The 19,043-nt window shown below is 37.8% G+C and overlaps 1 protein-coding gene across 1 annotated transcript; it reads left to right on the top strand.

The window, feature by feature from the left end:
* The first annotated feature begins 10,815 nt into the window (after nucleotides 1-10,815).
* LOC140859683 (uncharacterized) lies at nucleotides 10,816-18,025 on the top strand. The gene is made up of 2 exons (XM_073261905.1): nucleotides 10,816-11,217; nucleotides 17,936-18,025. Exons 1-2 carry the CDS (start codon nucleotides 10,816-10,818, stop codon nucleotides 18,023-18,025), a joined length of 492 nt encoding a protein of 163 aa, XP_073118006.1.
* Nucleotides 18,026-19,043: the final 1,018 nt, after the last annotated feature.

The raw sequence follows: 19,043 nt of genomic DNA, 5'->3' as shown, positions 1-19,043 counted from the left end.
TTTATGAATTCCATATTATCTCTATTTAGAGAGATGAGGGAATCATAGGAGAAAATAATTAGAAATTGCGTTAACTTTTTTAGATATACTATCTCGAGATTTTCGGTCTGATTTTTCGATATGAAGTGGTTGTAGCTATCTTATCTGATCAGCAGCCAGCTGCTCGCATTGGTGGCATAATTTGATGAGATTGTGTTGGAGTTTTCTGTCAAATTTTTCGAATATAATAATCAAAGCAACGATCGGAAGGAAGTCGAAGAAAGTGTGGTTCCATAGTTCGCCGCATATATTGTTGGAGATGAGGATCGATGGTATACATCGAGGTCGGAGCTGACGTGAAAGTCGGAATCCAAAATTTGGATTAATGTTTGATGTTTAGAGACCACTGGTGATGAGGATGGTGGTCAAGATGTAGAACGGCAATTTAGAGCTTTCGAAGATGAGGTCGGATATCAATACTAGAGTCGATATCTCAATAGTGAATTAACAACTTTTGAAAATACTGACAATGAAGTTAGAATCATGTATATGGATTGATGATTGATGTATCGATTGATCACGATCATAGCCTACTCATATGTTCGAATTGGATGCCAGGATTTTTACCCATGACACAACCCATTATCCGGAATCCGGAGGCCAAATACAGTCAACCGTCTAACCTACGTTGCGGAATATCTAATATTTTTTTTTAAGTAAATAATGTTGGTTAATCTGACTTTTTTTTATCGACTGCTGCGCCTAATCCATGTTCCTGACAGCGGGGATTTTTATTTTTTTTAATGTAAGATCGAGTAATTGGTGGGGATCGGATGTGCCCATGATCATGTGGGAGGCTTGTGGAGCAGCAAATGCAACCAGAAATTCCACAGTCGTGGGCCCTCATCCGGCGGATGAGTTATATTAATTAAAATATATAGGATAAATTATTCCTTCTCAAGATTATAAATTTATAACTTCTCCCCTAGGCATCATGGGGCACATGATTTATTATTTTGAATTAATCAAAGTAAAATGCCTTTCAGGCCCCCGCACAAATCGCATATCCGTAGTAAAGTGCGGCTTCTTTTTCTACCGGGCGGGACCTGAAATGGGCCCCAAGGCTCCACCGTCTCGAGCATTAATTACTTATCGTAAACATGAACTTTATAGCACAATTATGGGCGGGCCAATTGAGTAACAGGTGCTAAAGCCAAGGGATTCGTGTCCGGACCACAAGCCACTAAAAAATGACCTACCAGTTTATAGTCGCATCTTTGACATAGCAAGGGATCCATTTCACTAACTAGACGTCCCATCAAACCTAAAGCGCCCTTTAAATACGTTAGCGCCCAGAAGCTAGGTGCCAACCGTAAGACATCTTCTTGGTGGCCGCTCCTGCCATTACAACATCAACGCCGATGTACTGTGCCGCACATATTGGTGCACGTTTACGACATCCGTGGGACCAGGAGATTGCGTTGCCCTTGGCATCCACGGCCCATCTCTCCTCTGACCGGGAGATAAAAGTACATGCTCCTCCGTTTTTACGAACCCCACACACCCAAAACCCCGCCCGCCCCCTTACAATACGGTGTGTTCAAGATAAAATCGCGATGGGGAAAAAAATTTAAATAGGTTTCATCACACGGGCACTTCAGATGCGCACACCACACAGGCCACATGATATGATGGGTTGAACACGACATAAATATATAATGAGCTAATGGTATTTAAATTTTTCGTGCACGTAGCAAATAATTATATATATATATATATAACACGAAAGATCGTAAGCAGGAGCATCTGCCATAGAAAATTCAAATGATGTGGGTTGGGTGGTGTAGGGAAGCACAAGTTACGCCAGCATCAGACTAGTTGTATCGCTCCTCTATGGCTCCATCATTGAGATTCCTTCAAATTTCCTGAGAATGATGGTGGTATTCCCTATGTAAAAATATCCATAAAAGCATTTATGAAGAAGAATTCATTTCAAAAGTAGTGAGTCAAACCATATAAAGATTGCCGGGCGAGAAGTTCCCTGGGCGAAAAATCACGGCCAAACTTTACCCCACACCCCACCCCACACCCCAAAAAGAAAAAAGAAAAAAATCACAGCCAAACAGCTACTTTGCCCAAAACAAAACCAGCATCCAAATGCAAATCAGTTCCTGACAAGCACCCTAACTTTATACAGATGGGGGCCATAGCCACATGACCCTTTCTTATGCCCCATCTTTTCATATAGCAGCACTGCAGGGTAGGGTATGGGGTCCAAACACAGTTATAAGCGGTCCCACTCCACTAGAGAGAGTGCTTCTTGATTTGTTTCCTGCAGTACCAATAGAACAACTTATGCCAAACCAAAAGAAATTCAAGTCCGTGAGCACGCTGAGGTAGTTTCCCTGCAAAAGGTCATCACCGTCAGTAGTGTGACTTGCACCATGCTATGCTCCCCTGGTTTTCCCAGGAAATTAATGGTATGATTGAAAGAAGTGAGGATTCTTGTTGCTTATAGAATGGCTCGAACAATCATACTTCTTAATATATATTTTTATAGGTAAATCGGGCTCTGAGCAGCTAGCACCATGGGCCCAAATCACTGCTTGTTTCAGAGAATTGACTCTGGATGAAACCAATGATCAAGCAGTATAGGATGGTCATCCTCAAGTTTGTCTCACAATTTGATGTCCTTGTCAGCATCTCTCCAACTAAATTAAGCATCAGATTCCTCGAGTTATGGTGCCAAAAGCTGTGCATTTTCATATATGGAATACGATCATCATATAGGATGGTTACGCTTATTTACTTGTGCCTGCTGTGCATTTTCATAAATTTTTCTCATGAAAAGGAAATCCTAGTTCGATAGTTGTTGAGTATGGTTGACCTGTAACATTATGCTGCCACCCTAGTTGGGTATAAAATATCTAGACTCGGACCATTTGCTATCCGACCCTAACAGCTTCGTCGTTAAGTTGCAGATGGGTGAAACCTAGCTTGTAGATGAATGCAGGAATAATGCCTTCTTTGATATCGATCAGGACTTGAGCTGCAATAGGATGTCGTGACCTACGTTAACCCTAAATTGCATCTGCATGCAGCTGGAATAATCTTTTTATAAGCAAATTTACTTCCACCGGATCTTACAATGCGTACCACGATAGATCAAAGTATACGCTATAACTAGCATCAGGGAAGAAAGTTCTAACTTTATTCGGATGTTTGATGAAACATATCAATCGAGTTAACAAGGACGGTACAAACAGAATAACAAGAGTCGATCTCCAAGGATGCAACCCTAAACCAGACATTATTCAGTGTGGTGATTCCCGTACTTTTTTTTTTCCAATCTCGCAGTCGCGGCTGCATTCAAGTCCTCCAGTTCCTCATCTATTTTATTATTGTCAAAAGCAAATATAGTAGCTGTGCATGATGCGCTACTCAAATAATCGTCCAGTTTTCCGTTCACCTGAAAAAAAAAAAAAAAAAACAAAAACAAAAAGATCACTCCACAGAGAAACTACTATTAACTAACAGTGGAAACTTCGCCGTACAGTCTATACCTCAAAAAAAAAACGAAAAAAAAAAAGGCAATGCAGTAAAATAAAATAAAAAGAAAGACTATGGATGTTATAGAAATGCAATTAATAGACGACGTCGATCCCAAGGGACGCTGCTTGGTAAGTTGGTCTGAAGCCAACTAGGAGTCACATCTGTCATTTGGCAGTGGGAGCGCGGGAAGATAATGTGCCATCACTGGAGAAAGGACACGCAGCCAAGGTCGAGAATAAAAACGATAAGATTGATGAGAGGGAGAGGAGAGTTTCGATGAAGATTTTACATTATTCAAATCAATGATGTGGCTGATGATAAAATTTTTGGATCACAAAATAATGCATATATGCATATTAAGAAAGATTCCTACTTATCTTTATTTATAAAAAAAATAAAATAAATAATAAGAAAATAAATAATTATATCGACCATGTAAATTATTATATGAAGTCGCATGATGCCGTATAGACATCTTTAAATGCTGATGATGAACATACCTTCTATTCGGTATGTTCGTGACGATGAATGCTACTGGATGTAGAATATAATAAATGATCGTGTAGATACATTTAATGAAATCATAGTATTCCATCACGATGTGTAACTAGTCGATCAAAATATGGTGTCTGAGTGATATAATCTTGATGTGATCTATCAAAATTATATGATGACTATGTTTGGCGTTCAGCTAGTCGATGGAGATCTATGTAGTGGAGTTGATAAGACAAGATCATTGAGGAGTGATATCTCATCATCGACTGATAGAGTCGATCGTAAGTCGAATACGAAATCCGTTGCATACCGTGTATTGCTCGATATATTGGGCCATAGATGGTATGTAAGTTCTAATCGAACGGGTGCCGATCAGAGATGAGCAATTTTTAGTTGGCTGAGTATCCATATTGATGTCTGATGTTGATCATATTGGATGAAACTCATGAATTCGAATCAAATTGAATAACAATAATTTAATCGGCGTAGCTTTCTTAATCAATTCCGAGACAAGGAGATTTGATAGTCGGCTAAGTGACGGGGGCTCTGCCCCAACACATAGAATTCCATTTGCCGGCACGCGGGAAGGGTCGCGCCAGCATGTGCCGGCAGGATTTCCAATACTGTTTTAGGAGAAGATCACCAGGTTAGAATGACGCTAATCCCGAAATGGAAGGCACACCAAAAGTAAGGCAACGGCTGAACGCAACGTCAGTTTCTTTTCTCCATATTTTTAATGATCATAATAATTAGAGGAAGTAAATGCCGGTGCCTCGCGTTGCTTTCGAGGGGCGAAGGGTTGGGTTGGAGCCTCTCTCGCCTAGTTAACGATGATGATAATAATAATAATAATATAATAACATGCGTGTCAATCCATGACATCGGATCTGCACGCTGGTGCATCGGAAGCCGGACCCCGTCGAAAACGGCGGAAATTTTGGCGTTGCGCCATCTTCTTGCCTTTCGGACACCAAATTTCGCACCCCCTCAAAATGGACACACGGAATATTAAACAAACTTTAACTTGTTCACACAAATGATGTGAAACTATGCTATATTTGGTGATCAAAGTTATCCTTGCACCTGACTTCACAACTTATCTCTAGATACTTTCCTTCTTAAAAGAAGCAATACACGCTGTTCTTAAAAGAATTTTTGTATTTATCTATTTTTATTATGCATTTAGTTTTTAAACTTGTTCAGCTCCACGGTTACATATTGCTAACAAGAGATGCAGCATTGCAGATTTCTTAGCATGTTCATATCATTAAGCCACTATAGAAAGAATGGATGGATGGATGGGATTGAAAGGATAGATCGATGACCTTCATCCATCGTTTGATTCAAAAAATTATTAAAAAAATAGATGAAAAAGATGAATCGTCCATCCATCCTGTCCCATCATTTTGCATCCTCCCAAATTGGAAGGATGAAGGAAAGATGGATGGAGCATTGAATGATGAATTTTAATATTAACAAAATTATCCTTCATTAATTTTTTTGATAAAAATATAATACTACTTTTTCATTAATATTATTTATATATATTTATATATATATATATAATTAATTATATACTATTAAATTTTATTAGTTATTATTTTAATTTTAATATATAATTTCTATAATTACAATTAAATAATTAGATTATCTTCTATTTCTCTATTTATATTTATTATTTTTTAATTAACTATTTATATAATATTAATTAACTATTTAAATTAAATTATAAATTAGTTAGTTATTTATATAATTAATTTATTAATAATTAATTTATGAAATTATGTATTAAATTAAATATTTATATAACTTTTAATATAATTATAGATTATAAAGATTATAAGTTTATAGATTATTTACTTATTTAGTATAAATAAGTATTATAAATTGATAATAATAATATTTTTATTAAAGAATAGTTTTGTAAAATATCATCCATTCTTTCTTTTATTTTTCTTATTTCAAATAAAAAAAGAATCATTTTTATCTATCTTTTTATATTTTATTAAATATATAAAAGATTGGATAGAAAATTTATTCATCTTTTTTTTCTATCTATTTTTTTTTCATTCATTTTTTTAATTTATTTTTTATATCAAACAAAAGATAATAGATGGTGAAATTTAGTTGAAACAATATCATATTTCCTACTATAATACAAACTCCCTGAGCAGTGTCTTTTTCCTTCCTGCACAAATTTTTGGTAGAAGTGCACGCCTTTTTCATGAATGCATCCCATTTAATTCATGTTGAATAAAGAGCGTACTCTTACCATTGCCTAGAACCAATTCCGAAGTTATGAAGTGACAAAAATAATGCGAAAAAGAAAGCGGATGAGTAATTATAGGAATTCGCATGTGCTCCCGAACGTATATCACGTACATCCTTGATACTAAATCTTTCAGTTGCAATTTAGCCGATTCTATTGTTGATGCTTCGAAGACAATCACACGAGACAATAGCTCGGGGCCGCTTATGCGATATTTTAATTTATTGAGATAATTCAATCAATCTCTGACTTCGATTCTATATCGATCTTATAAATACAATACATCGATTTATAATCCACTGATCGACCGATATTCGACTATTTTCAACCATCAATGGACAATCATGACGACTTAGTTAATATCCGATTAATGATCATCGACATATCAGAATTATCGATCGATGCTCATTCGGATCTCTACGACTATCGATCTATTACAGTTACCAACATATAGTTGGCTTATCTTCTCACCATCACATAGGGTTAGAATGTGCGGGACCTATATATCTAATCCTTATAAACGATTATCAACTATGTGTCACGATCATTAGTGGATATAAATAGCCCATTAACTCCATGATTATGGTCCGATAATTTAGTGCCACAAAAAGTGAGACCACATATTCGACAGTTACATCTGAATCATTTATAAAAAGGAGGTAAATGAACAGCATGGATTAGATAATTCTGGACTGAAACTTTATCATTTTAAAATTTTTATCTGCTATTCACCACTCCCCATTGACTTAAATATCGAAGGGTCTTCGTCGGATATAATTTCGATCAGTGAGGACTTCTTTTGCAGGAGTTCTTCTCCAGCGATGGGTGCAACAGAGGATTAGCCACAATAGATTGATGCATCAGAAAGGGGATAAATACAAACAACCATGTCAAAAATCAAAGCTCAACACTCGACAAGATCAGCAAGGCAGTCTTCCCGTCGAGAAGATAATCCTCCCCCACCTCCAATGGCAGAGCCCAGTTCTTCGCATCCTGTAGTTGCTACGGACGCACAAATTACTGTGCTTATGGAGTAAATGAAAGTACTAACGGAGGCAGTTCAAAATCTCCAGCAACAGCAAACTCAACAGCAGCCACCGACGGAGTTAGTGGCTCATTCAGTGTCATCTAGGCACAGCCACCGCCCACTACGGCGTTCACCTTCCTCTTCTCCAGAGCGGCGACCGTCTCGACATTCTCATCGAGATGGACTCTCACATTCTCGACACTCCCATCGTACCATCCATCATTTTCGGTATTCTCCCTCTCCTTCTTATGCACATAGTATTAGGAAGGAAAAAAGGTCGCGGACACTTTCTACCTCTCGATTTTCAAACTCTTCAGGGGGTTCTACCCTTCGAGTTTTCCAGCAACAGCGGCTTGATGACTATGAACGCAAGTTCAAGAAAATCGATCGTTGATTTGTTCGACTTCAGATGGAAGGTCGGAAGTCCTCCAACGACTACGACTTCTACACTGTTCAGTCTTTCTCTCAGTGCATCTTGGATGAACCGATTTCGTCTTAATTCAAGATACCGTAGATGGAGCCATACGATGGCTTCACCTATCCGATGACCATTTAGAGAGCTATAAGGCTCTCATGATGATCCATGAAGCAACCGACGTCCTCTTATGCATCGACTTTCTGACAACTATTCGGAAAGCTGCTCGAGCTAGGTATTCTGAACTTCAGTCGGAGAGCATTAACTCCTTTGAGCAGCTCGAACAATCTTTCATAACCCACTTCAGTACTAGCCAAAGGCCGTCACGGACATCAGACAGTCTCTTTTCTATCAAGCAAGGTGAGACAAAGACGTTGAGAAATTTTGTGACTCGTTTTAATGCGGCCACACTTGAGGTCAAGGACCTCAATGAAGACATGGCCATATCGACCATGAAGAGGAATTTGAGGCGATCCAGATTTATCTACTCTCTAGACAAGACTCTCTTTCAGATCTATGCTGAACTTTTGGAGCACGTGTACAAATACATTCGCACGGATGAAGCTACTTCTGACCGACGTCAGACAGACGAAAAAGGTCAAATGAAGAAATAGAAGAAGAATGAAGCTCCGACCGAATCAAGTCGGCCAATTACCAATAAGTGAGCTTCACCTCGACGACGGAGTTCAAAGCCGAATAGCTATGACAGGTATGACTCCTATACTCCTCTTTCTGCTCTCCATGCATAGATCTTGATGGAGATCGAAGGAGAAGAGTATTTACGATATCCTCGTCAATGAAAGCACCATCGAGAAGTCATGATGAAAAGAAGTACTATCGGTTTCATTATGATCACGGTCACGACATCAAATAGTGTATCCAGCTCAGGGATGAGATAGAGGTCCTGATTCGATGAGGTTACCTCAAAAAATTTTGATGTGATCGTCCGACTCAACCTTCCACCGACCAACAATCTCAACCGTAAGCTGAGAAGATAATCTACAATCGACCAACAACGGAAGTAATCAACATGATCTCCGAGCGACCAAAGAATTGGAGAGCAACTTCTAAAGAAGAGTCGAAGAAAAAATGATAACTCGATAATGTAATTACTTTTTCAGAAGATGATGTTCAAAAAATTTAAACTCCCCGTGATAATGCTGTCGTTGTTTCGACGACAATAGCAAATTATAATATAAAAAAAAAATTTAGTTGATAATGAAAGCTCAACATATATTCTGTTTTACTCGAATTTCTCCTGAATGTGACTACCGACTGATCCATTCAGGAGAGTCTCGACGTTATTAGTTGGTTTCACTGGAGATACAGTTACCGTGAAAAAAAAAATTACTCTCCCACTAACTGTCGGAACAGAATCATAAAAAAGTACTGTTCTATTGACATTCACGGTTGTTCGAATTTTCTTGACTTATAATATCATACTCAGATAAATCTGGACTTAATGCCCTGAGAGCAGTAGTCTCAACATATCATCTATTGGTTCGATTTTTAATAAAAAATGGAGTCAGAGAGATACGTGGAGATCAACAATTTATCCGATATTATTTTCTGATCTCCACATAGAATAATCAACTTGAAGACTCATTGTCCGTTGATAAATTAGCCCAAAGAAAAAATGAAGAAATGAGTGAACCAGTCGAGCAATTGGTTTCCATCCCACTAAAAGAAAAAAATCTTGAGAAGATGGTCCAAATTGGATCGCAGTTATCTGATCTAGAACGGCAACAACTAATAAATCTACTAAGAGTAAATACCGACATTTTTGCTTGGTCAGCTACTGATATGTCAGATATTCCTCCGGAGGTGATAACCCATTGACTAAATATTGATCCAAAGGTTAGGCCAGTGAGACAAAAGAAAAAGTCTTTTGCTCCTGAAAGGCAGAAAGTCATCGACGAAGAAGTCGACAAGCTCCTCGCGGCTAATTTCATCAAAGAAGCTAATTATCTTGATTGGCTCGCCAATGTAGTAATGGTGAGAAAAGCCAATGAAAAATGAAGAATCTGCATCGACTATACAAATCTAAATGAAATATGTTTGAAGGACAGTTTTTTTTTGCCGAAGATCGACCAACTAGTTGATGTAACTTTGGAACACTGACTCTTAAGCTTTATGGATGTCTTTACTGGATATAATCAGATTAGGATGGCATCTGAAGATGAAGATCACACAGCCTTCGTAACTGATAAAGGCATCTATTGTTATAAAGTAATACCATTCGGTTTAAAAAATACCAAAACTACTTATCAACGACTAGTCAACAAAATATTCAAGGTATAAATCGGACGAAATATGAAAGTCTATGTGGATGATATGTTAGTAAAAAGTTTTCAAACTTCTAATCATGTTCGAGATCTGAAAGAAGCCTTCAGCACACTTCGCCGACATTAGATGAAATTAAATCCAACCAAGTGTGCATTTGGAGTGACTTCTAAAAAGTTTTCTGAATTTTTTGTGTCACAACGAGGAATCAAAGCCAATCCCAAGAAAATAAAAGCTATCATCAATGTGAAGCATCCAAGCTTGAAGAAAAAGATATAACAGCTCAATGAAAGGATCGTCGCACTCAGTCGATTCATCTGAAGATCAACAGAAAGATGTTTGCCTTTCTTCAAAATCTTGGAACAAGCAAAAGACTTCACATGATCAGATGAGTACCGACAATTCTTCAAAGATCTAAAATAATATCTGGCATCTCCACCGCTATTTACAAAATAATAGGTCAAAAAAATTTTATATCTCTATTTGACAACTTCAACAGAAGCAGTTAGTTCGGTACTCATCTAAAAGGATAAAAATTGAATTCAACGGCCTATCTACTACATCAGCAAAATGTTTCATAATGCTGAAATAAGATATTCAAAGATGGAGAAGATGGTTTATGCTCTAATCATATCTTCACAGCAACTTCGTCCATACTTCAAAGCACATCCCATTGTCGTCTTGACAGACCAGCCATTGAAGGTGATTTTACACTGACCTGATACTTCAGATCGAATGATAAAGTGGACAATAAAACTCAGTGAGTTTGATATCCAATATCATCCATGTCCATCGATGAAGACACAAGTGTTAGCCGACTTGGTTGCCGAGTGTACTATACCTGACAATAATCCTGAGGTTGAATCGAATGACAAAATAAAATCAGTTGAAATTTTCAAGCTTGAATCAATATCGGTGTGGGTATTACATATTGATGGAGCATCCAACACACAGGGTAGTGGAGCCGATCTCATCCTCATCAATTTTGAAGGGATGGTAATTGAGTATGCCATTCGATTCAATTTTAAAGTTTCAAATAACCAAGCCGAGTATGAAACTCTCCTAGCCGGCTTGAGGATTGCCAAAGAGCTTGATATCGACAATCTGAAGGTCTTCACCTACTCACAATGGATTATCGGGCAGGTTAAAGATGAGTTTGAAGTTCGAGACCCCGTTATGATGAAGTATCTTCAAAAGGTAAAAGATTTAATATCAACTTTAAAATATTTTGAGATCTTTCACATCTCAAAGATAGAAAATGCTCGAGTCGATGTATTCTCTCGACTCGCAACTATTTCATTCAACTCGTTTGGTCAGACATTCGTCGAATGTCTTGAACAGTCGAGTATCGATAAAGTTAAAGAAGTGCTACAAATCAATGATGAACCGAGTTGGATGGAAACAATCATCCAATATTTGACTAATGAAACTCTACCAACAGACCTTTCAAAAGCCAAACAATTCAGATGAACGGCCTCACAATATATTTTTATGAATGGTCAACTTTATAAAAGATCATTCTCTCTTCCCTTACTGAAGTATTTGAGACTAACAGATGCCGACTATGCACTTAGAGAAGTACACAAAGAGATTTGTGGAAATCACTTGGAAGACAAATTTTTGACTTATAAAATCTTACGACAAAGATATTATTGGCCTACCATGAAGAAAGATGCAGCTGAACTTGTCCGAAGGTGTGAACCATGTCAAAAATATGCAAATATATAACACCAACCAGCTAGTCAGTTGACATCAATTATTGCACCATGGCCCTTCGCACAATGGGGAATAGACATACTCGATCATTTTTCTCCAACATCTGGTCAGAAAAATTTCATAGTGATTATCATTGACTACTTCACCAAATGGGTGGAAGCTGAATCTCTGATACATATCACTGAAAGTAAGATGAAAGACTTCATTCAGAAGTCAATCATATGCAGATTCGGTCTACCACATACCATCATCACCGACAATGATCGATAATTTGACAATCAGAACTTCAAAGAGTTCGATGTCAAATTTTATATTATATACAAATTTACATCAGTCGACTATCCACAATCCAATGGTGAAGTGGATGTGACAAACCGAGCAATCTTGCATGGACTTAAAATCAGACTGAATGAAGCTAAAGACCTCTGAGTAGAAGAACTGTATCCGATCTTATGGGTATATAAAATAACTCCTCATATACTAACTAGAGAATCGCCATTCAATCTGGCTTATGGAACAGAAATGATGATCCCACTTGAGATCGAATTACCATCAGTGAGGGTGGAACAATACAATGAGTCGAGCAACTCAAAGTGTCGAAGAGCCGATCTAGATTTACTTCCAGAAGTCCGACAGCAAGCTCAAATCTGGATGACAGTATAAGAGGAGCCCGATATTATAATATAAAAGTTAAACCGAAGATTTTCTATCCAGGAGATCTGGTCTTAAGAAAAGCAAAAGTTTCAAAACCTCTGGATCAAAAAAAATTATCTCCAAATTGAAAAGAACCTTACAGAATAATCGAGACACTTAGATCGGACGCATATCAATTGAAAATTCTTGAGGGAACAGCTATGCTTCAAAGATGGAATGCTGACAACTTAAAGATATATTATCAATAAAGTTGTTCAAATGTACAATGCTCAGAATGAAATATTGAATTTCATAATCACAAAAATTTTGGCCAACTACAAAGTGATATTAGATCGATAAATGGACGGTCAATTTCTATCGACTATATTTTGATTTTTCACTGTAAAAATCGACACATCGATATACCGACTATATCTCGGTATCGACTATATCTCGACTTTCTACTGTAAAAATTGACTTTAATTGAACAACTATTTATGCTAACTTAGTTTTAACTATGCAGAATACTATGCCAATACGATCTAGATCGAATTGAAACTATACCGACTTGACTACGATCAGTCAAAGGATATTTGGCTTGCCATCATTTATCAAATAACTAGACATACTGACTCGACTACGGCCAGTCAAAGGATAGTCGGTCTATCACCGTTTATCCTAATATCTAAAAGATAAAGTATGTCAATTGATGTCCGACTAACGAATAATTCTACAATTACTATGAACGTTCGATTTGTCGATCAATATTCGGTAGTCAAACTACAATTCTATGATATTGCAGGTACACAGAAAGAAAGAAAGAGTTTGTACTTGAAAAAAATTCTTTCATTCATTGAAAAGAAAGTTACAAAAATTGGACTAAAATTTGATTAAAAAATTCTTCTAATTACAAAAAAAAAAGTAAAAATACTACACCGATCACCAGTCATTGTCTTCATCCCCTTGCTCTGATGCAGCATCGACGATTGGAATGCTTCTGGTGCAGTCGGTGCGTCATCTTCGATCGGCACAGCCCCTTCTTCAGCAGCTTCATCTCCCGAACTAGGAGAAATGATGCTGCTCAAGTCTAAATCTGGATATAATTTTTCAATCGTATTTTGACTGTCCTCATACTCGATGCAGTAGGATGCATATTTGCCTTCAAAAAAATTTTCTTTGAATTTTTCAAAATTTTTGAAGTTCTCGACAGCCAGACTCAAGGCTTTTCTCGTCGACTCTGTCTCAGCTCGTGCGATGGCCGACTCAGCACCGGCCAGTGCCAGTCTTTTCAGGGTGGCTCGATGCCTTCCGTACTCGCTTCCAATACTTCAATACATCCATCTCTTTCTCTCCGGAGCTGATGGATAGAGTGCTTCTTGCTCTTGATCCGTGACACAAAGAATATGATATTTTGGCAAGCCAACTCAAGTTTGGCTCTGGAGAACTGTAGGTCGGCCGTCATTTGGGAGATCTTCTCTAGTAGTTTTTTCTCACGTTCAGTTGCTGCCTGGAGTTGTTCGACGGTAGTATTCTTTTCGATGGTGACGGTCGCCACCTTATCCATCCACGATCAATTAAAGTCGGTAATCTTTCGATAGCCACTCTCTAGATCATGCATGTCATGTGCCCATAGAAAGTAGAAGATAAATCAAGTCAGATAAAAAAAAATCAAAAAATTTACCCCGAGTATCATCAGATAAAAGGAAGAAAATATCTCAGTGACAGTCCGATTCTTCCTATTCTCTTGATCAGTCGGGAGAAGAGCAGCTTCGATGAGCCACTTGGTCAATGTCGAATTGGCTAAGGATGACTCACTCTCGGAGATTCGAATGTCGAAAAGAGTTGGAAGGCCTGCAGATGACCCGTCATCGGCTGAAGTCACTGGCGCCTTCCCTCGATCTCTGATCGACAGTCCAGTGCTTGAGAATGTTGGAAAGTCGGAGCTCGATTGTACCTGAGAACATTTCGTTGGAAAAACGGCTGCATGATATACCATAGCAAACCTATCTCTAGATCCATTAATCGATATCGATCCTGTTGGGAATAGTGTCCCAAAGCCAATCGTCAGTCTGTTGACGGTTGTGCTCCTTTTTGTATTAGTACATGAATTATAAATAAATAAAAGTTATTTTGGTATTTTTTCATCACAAATGTTTCATCTTCTAATGAACTCCTGTGTTGTGGTGAAGTCCTTAGGACTATTTAGACTCGACAAAGGAGGATTTGTCGCTTAGTCCTTAAACATGTTCGCGATCAAATGATACGTTATTACCAAGGACGACAATGTTTATCGAGCATAGGTCGTTGTGTGCCATATGAGTTGGTTGTCCTCATAACCAAAGAGTGTGGAGACACTGGTATGGCATACAGGTGAGATGTAATGGTACATCTGCACTGAACGTGACCAACTCCGGAGCTATTTCTGCTGTCAAGATTTGCTCCGATGGGATATGGGTATAAATGTCCCTCCGACCTAAGACCGCTACGGTGACTTGCAAGCAACTCACTGCACTTAGGCACTTGACTACCTGAATTTTTAATTCAGTGACGGAAGGTTGCTGGGTGTAGTCAAGTACTTGACTTGTCGGTGCGTGTGTCAAGATGGGATTGACCACTCTAGTTTAGGAGCTGTGTACAGTCGTGTTTCAATTTAGCAAAACCTTGGCCAGGGTAGTCCTAGTGAGGAGTCACAGGACTAATTGAGTTGAGCATGATTCGGATGATATCATCAGGATTGACAGTTTAACCCTGAGTCGTCCTAAACACAGGGGTCAAAAGGGATGAATTATACGGTAACCATATTCACGTAGGTTCTGAATGTTACGATTGTGATTATTCGACCTATCCGGTCATCGGATACCATTGCTAGATGGTCACTTCGATTAGTACAGAAATTGGTTCCTGTGCTACCGGTTTAGGTTCGAACCTGCGGGGTCACACACATTAGAGGTTCCTTTCTGATCTGATGGCTGATTATGAGTCTTATTTATCTGGGACTCTATGATTGAGAATTAGGATTCTCTAATCATGAGTTCCACACATTTTGGGTACCGGGGTCAAAATTTTGAATTTTAAATTTTGAATTTGAAATTTAAACTCTTTGATCAGGGTTTTATATCGATGATCTCTGATGCCTGATTGCCAATCGGATTTAGACTCAATATTTATGAGAGGTTTAATTAGTGATTTAATCACTAATTAACTTAATTTGATTGAGTAATTATTTTTGGATCAAGTCCAATTGAATTGGATTCAGTTTGGATTGACCTGATTAGGTTAAATGTTGACCTAATCGCTAAGGTGGTTTAGTCCCTGATTTGATCAGGGGTTAGGTTTAGTTAATTTCTGATTTGATTAGGATTTTATTGAGCCTAATTAAGCCTAATTATGTTGGGTTTAATCTGATCTAATTGTGCTTGACCTATTTTAAACTAGGTTGGCTCAATTTGAATCAAACCACTTTGTTTTAAATTCTCTGCGACACCCAACTTCCTTGCACCCATTTGAATTCACGAGAAGAAACTTCTCATGAAATTTTTCTCACGCAAAACCCTTCCCCACGCCCTCATTTGTGCACCATATGGATGGATAAAATAATTAGTTAGCCATTCAAATTCAAAGCATGTTTGAATTTGAATGGACAACTTATCACTTGCCCTTTCATCCTTATCCATTTTGTGCGCCACATTACTTACACGAGAAAAGATTTCTCGTGAAACATTTTCCACACACAAAGAGCCACGCCCCTTCTCTTCTCACGCCCAAAAGGATAGGGATAAGTTGATTTTCGTTTGAATTCAAATTTGATTTGAATTCAAATGTGTAACCTCTTGTCTTTATCCTCTCACGCGGATAAGACACGTTCGACGTTGTTTTAAAAAGAGGAGAAAGGTGGGACGTGCGTAAAAATTTTAGGAGAGAAACTTTGGAGCGTGAGGAAGGCTTCTGCACAAGGTGAAGGTCCAAAACCTTCCGAGAGAAAAAGAAAGAAAAGAGAGAAAATTGGGCGCAGGATTTTTTGTGTGTACCCTAGGGTTTCTACCTAGGGTTCGGGAAGTGAGATTGGTGTGCCACGAATGTCGTGAGTCCACCAAATTTTAGAGAGAGATCAATCAACCTCTCAAGCAACTGTGCAGACGATCTGGAGTATCCGAGAAGTCGGCACACATCGATCGAAGGAGTTTGATCAACATCTGCCATCAAAAGGGTGAAATCACGAACTAGCATTCGTGAGGAGCTGATCAGATGGGAGCTTCGTGTGGACGATCCGCAGAGGCCAGATATTTATGTGGCTGTGACGTGACGATCAGAGCCCCCCGACGGTGATCAGATTGCGGTGATCGACTACCCGCGAAAGGTGATGTGTTCTGAACACAGTATTGTAAAACGTTTACTGATTCAAATTTGAATTTTAAATTTAAATGCATGCTGTTGTATCATATTTAGATCCTAGTGTAGGGTTAATTAGTATTAATTAATGAGATTAATTAATAATTCTACTGTAAAATAATAATTTTGAAAAAATTTTAAAATTACCATTTTGTCCCTGCACTAAATTTTCGCTTCAGATCCTTCATCAGAGAGATCAGATGTTATGTAAGATTGTTAATTAGCATCTACAATGTATTAGCAGAAAAATGATTCTCACCTAGCAGTACATGATAATGTGTTGGTCTGCATGGCTACAAAGATAGAAGTCAAACTCCATCGGATAACAAATACTTGTGACAAGTTACCTTTCATCGAAGAAGAACTACTTCTTGCAGAAGCTAGGATGCTCGAAAGGGAACTGAAATTATACATCATCAAGATCTGGGCAAAAGTATCCTATTGATGCAGTCAGATATCTTTTTTCTGATTTATGTTTCAGACTAATATTGCTCATTTTTTTTAGTCATAAATTATGTACATTACTTTTATAAATATAGGACAAAATTAAGGTATCATGATATATAGTTAAATAAATATGATACATAGTTATTTTATTCTAATATACAGTTAATATAATATAATACATAGTTATTTTTATTTTTAGAGATTATAGATCATATCTTTTCGAGGCCAGAGCCGTTATATCCAAAGAGGGAGCACTAGAGGAGAGAGCTCTCATGCATCAGCTCATACGATTCTGCGGTACACATTCTATGTGGTAAACTTCAACACTTTAATTATTCTGAGCCAGCAACCTCAGAGCCACCTGGATGCCATCAGTGATACGGTTGTGAAGCTTCTTCGAGACCTACAGCTGTATGATCGATTGGGCTTGTTGTCCCAGCCATCACATCAGATAATTATATTACTAAATCTTTTTATTTGTTTTAAATTTTTATATTTAGAAGCTTCATATATTTAGATTTAGAGTTCGAAAAAAAGATTTAGAGGTTAAAAATTTAATCTAACCGTTCAATCGATAGATCAGGGGTGTCTATAGCTCTATATCATCGAATGAAATATATAGGAATAATCTGTTTGAAAATCAAAAAAGTATATCAAAAGATATATCTCCGTATCGAAAAATATATCTCCATATCGAACTTACTAATATTATTTTATTTTTTTATTACAGGATGCTGGGATATACAGCTATCATACACCACCTGCTGGAGAGGAGCAGGAGGAAGAGGCAGAGGCAGACGACGACGAGGATCGGATCTGATTTTTTTTGATATATTATTATTTTTTGATACTATTTGTAAAAAAATATATAATTTATATTTTTAATATAATATAATTAGTTTTTAATTTTTGATTGTCATATTATCTTTGGATTTTAATTATAACAGATATTAGGAACCATAATTTATTACGATTAATAAAAATAGATTTTAAAAAATATTAGTATTATTTTAAAAAAAATAAAATTAATTATTAGTAATGTATTAGCGATGAAAAATACCGTCGCTAATACTTATTAGCGACAGCATTAGTGATGATAATGCCGTTGCTAATATTTTTTTAAAAAATTATTTAATTTAAAAATTAAAAAAAATAGAGATGGCATTCGTCGTTAATATTTTTTATTTTTTTAAAAAAAATTAATTTAAAAATTTAAAAATAATTAGTGATATAATTTTTTTTATCGTTAAAGTCGTTGCTAATAGCCTTATTAGCGATAGCAAGGATTTTCTTTGCTAATAAGGATATTTAGCGATCAAATTTTTTAGATTAGCTGTTATAATGAAATTAGCGAAGGTGAGGTTATTAGCAACGATATGTGGACCATTAGCGACACCAACTAACCATCGCTAATAGTCTGAATTTTTAGTGGCTTGGGGAGGTGGAAGGTGGCTGAAGGTTCGCAGTCAGGGGTTTGGGGAGGTGGGAGGCGATCGGGGGCTCGGGGAGGTGGTCGAGTGCTCGAGGAGGCGATAGGCGGTCGGAGTTTCGAAAAGGTGGGAGGTGGTTGGAGGCTTAGGAAGGCGGTCAGGGGCTCGGAGAGGCAAGAGGCGGTCGGGGGGCTGATCCAGTAAGGGGAGGTGGCAAGGGGCTCGATTCGGTAAGGGGGAGGCGGCAAAGGGCCGATCCAGCAAGGGGAGTGGCGGGGGGCCTAATCTGATAAGGGGGAGGCGATAGGCCGATCCAGTAAGAGGAGTGATAGAGGGAGAAGGGGGGGCGATCGACAGCCCGATCCAGTAAGAGGAGGCGGCAGGGGGCCGATCCAGCAAAAGGAACGG

Source organism: Elaeis guineensis, chromosome 8, assembly GCF_000442705.2.
Source record: "Elaeis guineensis isolate ETL-2024a chromosome 8, EG11, whole genome shotgun sequence".
In the NCBI taxonomy this organism is placed as follows: domain Eukaryota; kingdom Viridiplantae; phylum Streptophyta; class Magnoliopsida; order Arecales; family Arecaceae; genus Elaeis; species Elaeis guineensis.
This window is presented reverse-complemented; position numbering and strand designations above follow the sequence as displayed.